This window comes from Dufourea novaeangliae, unplaced genomic scaffold, assembly GCF_001272555.1.
Source record: "Dufourea novaeangliae isolate 0120121106 unplaced genomic scaffold, ASM127255v1 scaffold101, whole genome shotgun sequence".
Lineage (NCBI taxonomy): Eukaryota > Metazoa > Arthropoda > Insecta > Hymenoptera > Halictidae > Dufourea > Dufourea novaeangliae.
In genome coordinates, this window is record NW_015373989.1 from 3,030,041 (window position 1) to 3,039,850 (window position 9,810).

Below are 9,810 nucleotides of genomic sequence, written 5' to 3' on the forward strand. Positions count from 1 at the left end.
TTGGATCTTAGTGTGACAAGGAGCCTGGAACAAGGTTTTAGTATCGATTGCAACGGCCACACATGTCAGTCGGCGGTCGGTGTAAATATTGGAGGGCGTATACGAGCGACGACAGCGTGCGTTAATAACCGGAGCGCGGCAGGAAGCGTCGCGTAGCGCAGAGCGTGTGATGAACAGGAGGCGACAGAGGAGCGGAAACAAGGGAAGGGAACGAGCACGCTAAAGAGATGCGTTGCCTCGTCGGTCCGGATGGGCTCCGGAGATCGGTGTTGTTGGTGTCGTTGGCTTGCTACTACTGTCTTCTGGTACCGGTGTACCACGTGCTCGCCGTGACCAGCGAGCTACCGCCGAGGCTCGATCTGCCCGAGCACTGTTCGTGGGACTCGCGGCAGGATGGCGCGATCACCTGCATTCACCGGTACGCTGGCGGAGGCGGTTACGTCGGCTCCCTCAAGACGAATTTCTCTCAGGCTACCAGCGAGTACGTGACCTCCGTGAACGTCGTCTGCGAGGACACAGATACGCTCGAGAACGGTGTACTGAACGTGGACGGGTTCGTTCAGCTATGGAGATTGAGATCGTTGAGGTTGACCGGCTGCAAACTGGTCCATTGGCCAACGAAAGTTCTCAGCGGTCTACGTGATCTTCGTAACTTGACCGTGCGAAGTCTGAACGGACGGAAGAGCAAATACAGCCTGGAGCTGGAGAGCGGGGCGTTCGACTCGGTGCCGCAAATCGAGAAGATCGATCTGTCGTGGAACAACATTTGGCAGATACCGGAACATTTGTTCTGCCCGTTGTCGAATCTGCTGACGTTGAACGTTTCGTGGAACATGCTGAAGGACATTACGGAGCTAGGGTTCAGGGATACTTTGGAACGACATCCGAGGCGACAACTGGAATCGACACCGGCCCCGTTTCCTTGTTCTTTGGACATGCAGTCGCTTGACGTGTCCAACAATCAAATCTCGGTACTGCCCACCCACGGATTCTCGTCGTTGAAACGGCTCAAGGTGCTGAACTTATCGAGCAACGCGATCGGAATGGTGGCGGACGAGGCGCTTCACGGGCTCCGATCTCTGGAGACGTTCGATCTGTCCGGGAATCGAATCGTCGCCCTTCCGGCGGAAATGTTTCGGGACGCGGCGAAGTCGTTGAAGGAATTACGGCTGCAGAACAATTCCATCAGCGTGCTGTCCCCGGGTCTCGTTGCGGATATGAATCAGCTCGTCGCCCTGGATCTGTCGCGGAACGCGTTGACCAGCTCCTGGCTGAACTCCGCCACGTTTTCCGGTCTGATTCGTCTGGTTCTTTTGAACCTCTCCCATAATCGAATCAGCAAACTGGACCCGGCTCTGTTCAAAGACCTGTACACCCTCCAAATATTGAATCTCCAGTACAACGAGATCGAAACGATACCGGCGGACACGTTCGCGCCGATGAGTAATCTGCACACGCTAGATTTAGCGTACAATCGATTAACTTACCTCGACGCGTACTCCCTGAACGGGCTGTTCGCACTTTCCCTGCTGTCGCTGGACTCTAATCAGCTCGAAGGAATTCATCCGGATGCCTTTCGGAATTGTTCCAGTATGCAGGATCTGAATCTGTCCGGGAACAATTTGGACAGCATACCGGTCGCCCTCAAAGACATGAGAATGCTGCGTACCCTGGATCTCGGGGAGAATCAGATCAGAAGCTTGAACAGGCCGGGATTCCGTGGTATGTCCAGCCTGTACGGATTAAGAATGATCGGGAACGAGATCACGAACGTCACCACCGAGGATTTCGTTGAGTTACCCGAACTGCAGATCTTGAATCTTGCACGGAACAAGATCGAGTCCGTGGAGGACGGTGTGTTCACGGCGAATCCGGCGTTGCAGGCGATACGTTTGGACTCGAATTTGTTGCAGGACATGTCCGGCATATTCGCGAGCGTGCCCGATCTACTGTGGCTGAACATGTCCGACAATATGATCGTGCAGTTCGATTACAGTTACCTGCCGGAGAAATTACAGTGGATGGATCTCCATAAAAATCTTATTATGGATCTCGGCGTCGCGCCCCAGGGCATGAGATTACAGACGCTCGACGTGTCGTTCAACCGGCTAACGAGGATACATTCGAGGTCGATACCGGACTCGATCGAGCTTCTGTTCGTGAACGATAATCTGATACAGGCCGTCGAGCCGCAAACGTTTTTCGACAAGAGGAACCTGACAAGGGTCGATCTGTACGCGAATCAGATCGTCAAGATGAATCTGTCCGCCTTTCAATTAACCCAAGTACCGGCGTATCGGCAATTGCCGGAGTTTTACATCGGCGGGAATCCATTTATATGCGACTGCACCACCGAGTGGCTGCAAAGAATCAATTCGTTGCCGTTGAGACAACACCCGAGGGTAATGGACCTCGAGTCGGTCTATTGCAGGCTACCATACGATCGGCAGAAATCGTTCATACCGTTGCTCGAGGCGAAACCGTCGCAATTTCTCTGCACGTACAAGGCCCACTGTTTCGCGCTCTGTCATTGCTGCGACTTCGACGCATGCGACTGCGAGATGATCTGCCCGACCAACTGTACATGCTACCACGATCAATCCTGGTCGGCGAACGTGGTGGATTGCTCGAACTCCGGTTACAGAACGTTGCCCCGCCGATTGCCGATGGACGCGACCGAGGTTTATCTCGACGGGAACAATTTCGGTGAATTCAATTCCCATTCGTTCATCGGCCGGAAGAATCTGCAGATATTATACGCGAACGACAGCAATATCATCGCTATCAGAAATCACACGTTCAGCGGTCTGAAACGTTTGCTGGTGCTTCATCTGGAGAACAACAAGATCAGCGTGCTGAACGGCGTGGAACTGATGCCGTTGGAGAATCTAAAGGAGCTCTATCTCCAGAACAATCTACTGACGTACATCGACAACGGCACGTTTCTTCCGTTACGTCAACTGGAAGTGTTACGGCTCGAGAACAATCGGCTCGGTACGTTCGCTGTTTGGCAGCTCGTCCAGAACCCGTATCTGGTGGATATCGGGCTGTCCAGTAATCCGTGGAGCTGCGAGTGCTCGTATTTGGACCGTGTGCGCGAGTGGATGTCCCGTAACCGGGCGAAGATCAGCGACTGGAGGAGCGTCACCTGTTCCCTCGGCATGCCTATAACTCTTCCGACGAACGGATCGGTCATAAATTGCGCGGCATTAACCGGCACGACCTCGGTGATCGAGACGCGACCGCTCGAGGCTTATCTTCCGCTACTGCTAGCCACCGCGGTGCTAATTTTCGCGATGGTGGCGCTTGTGTGCGGCGCGTTCAAGCATCGTCGTGCTCTTCGTACATGGGCTGCGAGCCGTTGCGGTCTCAGGGCGTGTTACAAAACAGCCGCGTTCGAGGATCAGGAGAAACCGTTCGACGCATACATCTCGTATTCAGCGGTCGACGAAGCGTTCGTCTCGACGATCTTGGTGCCAGGTCTCGAGACATCGTACCGATTGTGCCTGCACTATCGGGACCTCGGGGCCGGAAGCAACGTGGCGGACGCAGTCGCTGAGGCCGCCGATTCCTCGAGGCGCACCATTCTGGTACTGTCGAAGAACTTTCTGCACGGCGAGTGGGCCAGGTTCGAGTTTAAAGCGGCGCTCAGGGACGCTCTGAAAGGGAAAGGCCGCTCTGTGATCCTGCTACTGGTGGGCGGTGTGTGTCCACGGGATCTCGACGCCGATTTACGTAAACGTATCTCGTCGCACACCGTCCTGGTGTGGGGGGACAAGTTGTTTTGGCAGAAGCTAAGGTTCGCCATGCCGGACGTGTCCCCTGTTCCTGTTCTGGAGAGACCCCTGCCATTGCCGCCGCCGCCGCCGCCCCCGGTGCAGCATCAATGGACGTAGAATTGCCATTATTTAGGTAAGACCGATTATTTAATCTTCTTTCATTCGCCTTTATCCTTTTTCGATTCTGCTTTCGATTTTTGTCCCCCCGTGCCCGGCTACGCGCACGATGGACATCTGACGTGGGCCGGTCGGCAACAATAGCCGGGAGTCGAAATGGGGGAGACCCCGGATAGAATCGAAGCGAACGAACCTGAAAACGGACTCGAAAATAACTCTATAGCCGATCCATTCGACTCCCTTTATTCTCCGATTGAAGGAGAGATCTTTATATTACCGCTTCACAGGTAATTAACGTTGTACTCTTCGCAATCGATCGTTTACCGACTACATTAGCCAAGGATCATAGTGTATGTACTTCCGTTCTCGGTTCGTTTACTTCGAATTCCGGCTACACAAACAGTGTCAATTTGATTTTAATGGCAGACTATTTTCCAACGCGCGAATGACCAGTTCGAAGACGGGGCACTCTTCGTCGTGATACGATCGGGATTTATAGCGGGCGTTTAAACGGTTCGATCCGTTCGTAAAGCCTGAAACCTCCCCCGAAATTGCGCGCAACTTACTCCGTAATGGGAACGGTCTGAAATTATATATCATTTCCGAGTGACAAACTAACGAGTGACTACTGTAGTTAGCCCCTGTGTGCCATTGAACAGCAGGACTCGACCTACAAGCCCGATTTAACGGGAGTGCGTTTCGCGCCATTGTGATCGGGGGCCATGAATGGGGTCATCTTCGACAGGCGGGTTTCGCGTGAACCATATGGAGGTGTACGAACGTGTATTACCCGTTAAATTTGTCATCGGTCCCCTGTTGTCGCTGGTAAATTAGAAAACTCTATTGATCGGTCGCGTCGTTGGTCTCACACGGCCCCCAACGATTCCGCGACAATTCTCGCCCACTTACCAATTAAGTCGCCTTTATCGGATGGCTCCCTGCCAGCCTGTAAAGGAATATTGTCAGAATCGCATCGCGCGCCGCCGTTGCACAGTGATACAGAACTCCGATTTAGGAGTTCAGAAGCTTAACTTGGGTGTAAAAAATGGGAATTTCGGAAGCAAACTAGGTAAGCATAATGTTCATATTTATTCAAAACATAAAAAAATTAATAAGTAATGTTTTTTAATGATAATTCTTTTATAAACAAAATAAAAACTTCTTTTTCTTTACGGAGTTCTCATTGTCAATCACAAGTTCTCTTAAAAAAAATTATTATTAAAAAACGTTACCTATTAATTTTTTATTTTTTTTAATAAATATGAACATTGAAATTCCCATTTTTATACCTAAATTAAGCTTCTGAACTAAATAGGCGTTCTGTACCACTGTGCGTCGCTGCCCGTAACACCGTACGCGGCGCGCATTTACCTTTTATCGATTATCGCGAGCCTCGGTTGTCGTTCTTAATTCAATAGAGGCCCCGCGGATGCATTTGCGACGACAACGCTATTGACTGGGGGGTGTCTAATGTTAACGTGTCCTCGATCCGCCACCGCCTCGACGCCTTTCAACGCTGTCGACCTCTATACATCTCGCGATACGGCCGTGTAATCTCGTTGCCCCATATTAAACCGATACCGCCCTATCCCAGACACGGTTTTTCCCGGCGTCGTTAGACGATTAACACATTCGTCGTCACATTCGTCGGGACTTAACCCAGCTGTGGTCCTCGTTTTAGTTGAACATTCGAAAGAATTACGAGGAAGGAGAAAGAAGCGGATCGATAACAATTTGCTTACATATTTCGCAAACCTAAGGGGACATTTCTGAAGTGACGAGATTAACATTTCTCTCGGATCGATAATCATGACAACCTTTCGAAAATAATCATTTTTATAAATCAACCAATTTCTTCGTTTTTAACCTGCAATAAAAGTTATTAAAGATCCGAGAAAATGAATGTTGTAACGTTTCAATCATCGTTATAAAATCGTACTAATTATTACTGCTTCGGTAGTTCTGGAGTGAAGAGTAAGTCGAAGCGTAGGTGATATAAAAAATCGTACGTCAACGTGTTAAACGGACGCGAGATACGGATAGAAAACTCGAACGATCGTTTCAGTACCATTATTGCAACCTGATAACAAGACCTGCCGGACGGTTGAATCGTCGATCAATCTCGTTTCATCCCGTCTGTCCAAAAAAGAGTCTCATCATCGTCCTCCCCCTGAATCGATTCTAAAACAATCCCATCGACGGGAAAAGGGCGTGGACCCTCGCGAAATATTGCAACAAACCGTGCTTTGTCGTGGGCCGCGGGCGTGAAAATTAGGAAAGTCAATTGATCCACAACCGGTCTCCCCCAGAATTCTGCAACAATGCCCGGTCCACACACCTACCTCAGTGGTCCCTTCCGGTCGTATCGGGTGACCGAGGTTCACGGGAGAACTGTAACCGTCCGGCGTTAACTTTTCGTGACAAGCTTCAGTTTCAGCTGTTTCTCTCCGACGCGGTGGTCGGGTCAGCCTTCTCGCACGAGGGGGCGAGAAATCCGGAGAGGGCGGGTATTATACATTGTGGAAGCGAGATCGTAGAGGGGGAGGACCCTTTTTATCCGTTCGAACTGGCACATTCACGCCACGGACGTTTCCATTAGCTGCTGATCCGTTGATAAGCCGCGCGGCCGCCGATACCGGGGCCAGCTTGTGTATCCTGAACCCTCGCCCCCGCGTGAAAATAGCCCTCGGTCCGGTCCGTCTTACCGGGATTACGCAAAAAATATATTAGTCGAACAATGCGTGTGAATGGGAGCAGAGCACAACCTGGGGCCATTGTTGCAGCCCCTACGGAGAGGGAAGCGTCGGTCGTCACGCCCGTGGCGCCGTTGAAGTTGTTTTGGTCGCGTCAGGTTCCTCGTGGGAGGGGGTGGTGAACTTCGATTTCCAGAAAAATACTCGGCCGAAGGAACGACGCCTCGTTCCGTGACTCTGGGCGAACGATCCTTGGAAGAGAGAAATGTTTCTGAATTCCATCTTTGCTCAGTTGGAGGAAGAGGGAAAGAGGATCCTTCGTAAAAACTTTATGTACACACACACACATATATGTATAAGCGGGGAGCAGCGTTATTTTCGCGAGCCCGAATATTTGGAGAACGATCTAGCGGAAGGAGAGGGACACCCTGCAGTCTTTTCTTCGACGAGGGGGAAGAGAAAGAGAGGCGCTTTGTAAGATCAGCTCGAGAAGGCAGACGGTAAAGGAGAAGCTAGGATTTCGTCGGGGGGTTCTCGCAGGGGAGAAAGGATATCGTGTGCTCTTTTTACCGTGATTTATTACACGCCATACGCCTAGCGGTAGGGTTTTGTTGTCAGTTTCGATTTCGGCCATGATGTACGAGAGTCGCGGGCGATATGGGGATACGAGAGAGGGGGCTGGTGGAACTGGAAAAATGAGGGGGGAGGGAAATATGGGTTTCCATCGATTGGCCAGTTCATGTAGCCGTGCGTTATTTTTAAATTGTACCTCCGCGGTAATTTAGCCCCATAATTCCCTTGTATTTATGTGTTTTCCAGCGACAGGCGAAACGGGGGATGGAGGCATAAACTGTCCGCGGATAAAAATTGCCCGAGCCCGCGTTCCCGCGGAGCCGGAGCCGGCGGTGGGTGCGGTGTGTGAAAAATATCTTCTCGCCGTTCCTCGATCGTCCTCTCGAACCCTCGAGAATACGTGTCTCGCCTCGTAATTGCCGTTGCGGAGTGTCCGCGCGGTGCGATTCGCTGAGAAACTTTCACCGGGGTGAAAGAAAAAAAAAAAGTGAAACGTAACTGCCCGGTTGAAAACAGAGTCGAACCGGGTGGGGGAAAAAAAAAGTGAAAACTGGAAAAAGGGTCTCCTTCGGAGGTGTGTGCTCTGCCGATGAGGAACAGGTAGATAGAACCTGTGCGATCGCGTACCTGTTCGTCGGCCTTTACATTTGTACCTGACAACGGCTGGACCGAATCTTAGAAGACAAATGGGATTATACCGTCGACCTTGCTTGCGTTTTCCCGGTCCGAAGGGACGTTGGAAATTAAAAGAGGATTTGTACCCGGTGCGTTCGGTCCACGTTTCTTTGTATTCTTTTCTCTTTCTTTTTATCTTGTGTGCGCGCCCTTTTCCTCCCCGATGGGTGGTCGTTCCGGTGTATCGTCTAGATTGTAGATCTTAAGGATGCGAAAGTCTCTCGTTGCGCGCGTTTCCTTGACGTATCCTTTGTCAGATTATGGAAATCGAATGCGGGTCTAACTGACCCCGGGGTGCGTGTCTCAGGTAGAGTTGATCTCACCTGTTGGACAATTGAAAAGTGTGCGTGTGCGTCATTGAAAGGAATCACGTTTCTTTCGAATGGGAAACGTCCGAAAAGCGTGCGAGTACGCGAGTGGAATGAATGGAGAGCATAAAGCGTATCTTGTTTTAATTAATTCCCCGGTTTGAATATCGTGGTCTGTTCCGTCTTTTTTTTTTGTGTGTTCCTTTCATCTGAAAACGTCTTGGATCCGTCCATTACGTTCTTGTCCGGGGACAGAGCGTGTTTAACGCTCGATTATTTATTTAGTCACAGGCGTCAAAAGGGCGCACTCCAGAATTAATTGAAAGAAACCGGGGGCCTCTCCCCTCCCGACTGTGGGCGCTTCTTGCTCATTAGAATTTTCTACGCGCATTATACGTAAATTGCGCGCGATAAACTTTACGATCCGTAGTGTAGTACGAGGACTGGAGGACTGCGCCGGGGCTTTAATTACACGCACACCGGTAGAATAGCGTCGTTTACCTGGAAAAAGTGCGGTGAGGTCCCGGATACCGTCCGGATGTTGTAACGAAAAGAAGAAACGAAAAAAAGAAAACAGATTCCAACCGCGCGTTACAGAAATTTGTGTTCTGCTGGAAAGAAAACGAAATAAAGGAAGAATTATTGTGAAAAAGAAACTAATGAACGACTCGAGAAGTAGCATTATTCACCAATCATACTCCTTCATCGGATCAGACTTGAAATTCCTTCATAAATTTCAATAAATCCCATTAACTAGCCTGTATATTTACACGAGAAAGAGAAAAACCCATCATGCGCGTGGATGTGGACGCCCCCGTACACTTTCCGATCGCAAAGATGTTCGACGAACCGCGATCCCATACATCATATCATAGACAATAAAATGACGACGTTCTTGCCTCGCTGTCGTCGAACGTTTCACGATGTACATATTCCGGCAGCCATTCCACGTCACCACGGATCGGAGAAGACGGCTGGCTCGACGTATCCGCGTATCGACAACCCCCGGTATTACATCCTGAGATTGGCGTATCGGTCGTCGTCCGTCCGTCCCCGTTGCATTGTCCGCCCGTGCCCCGGCGAAATGCACTTCCGCGCGCAGCGGCCTTCAATGCCACCACCCTCGGTGCCCTCTCATTGTCAGTTAGGTGTTTTACGAGGCCACTGGGTCTGCCACGTTCGAAACGGTTCTGTTCTCTCGTCTAGTATGTATTACGTACTGTGCTCTCCCTTACCGCGGTTCCTTTCGATACACGAAAGAACAGTCTACCAACGAGTAACGAAAAATCAATGTTTACAAAATTTTATTGACAGAATTAACCCTGTGCGATTTTGCGCGGGAAGATTGAGAGATAAATTAATCAAAACGTTAAATAACCCTTTAACACCCAGCGTGGGACCGGTGCAACACTACTTTTAATAATGCGTCAAGTTCTGTTTCCAGTTAGTATCTAACTTTTGTCAGCATGGATCACTAATGTGAAGTAGAACTCCAAAAAAAAAAAATATGTCTGCTTAATATTGACATTTTTTACTTCAAGGTAACAAGATATACCATATGTATCAGTCTCATAATTTTGAAATAAGGATTTACGGGTCTGGATTAAAATTACGGTTAAAATTACGGTCAAAATTAATGTAATTTAACAAATGTCATCGTTTTGT

At 49.9% G+C, this 9,810-nt stretch overlaps 1 protein-coding gene across 1 annotated transcript; it reads left to right on the forward strand.

Annotated features, from left to right (window-relative positions):
* Positions 1–227: 227 nt before the first annotated feature.
* LOC107187700 (slit homolog 1 protein) lies at positions 228–3,896 on the forward strand. Its single transcript, XM_015575852.1, has one exon. The coding sequence runs from the start codon at positions 228–230 to the stop codon at positions 3,894–3,896; it is 3,669 nt and encodes a 1,222-aa protein (XP_015431338.1).
* Positions 3,897–9,810: the final 5,914 nt, after the last annotated feature.

What these genes read in the sequence shown, in the direction of transcription:
- LOC107187700 (XM_015575852.1), top strand. Translation starts at nt 228, where the DNA reads ATGCGTTGCCTCGTCGGTCCGGATGGGCTCCGGAGATCGGTGTTGTTG.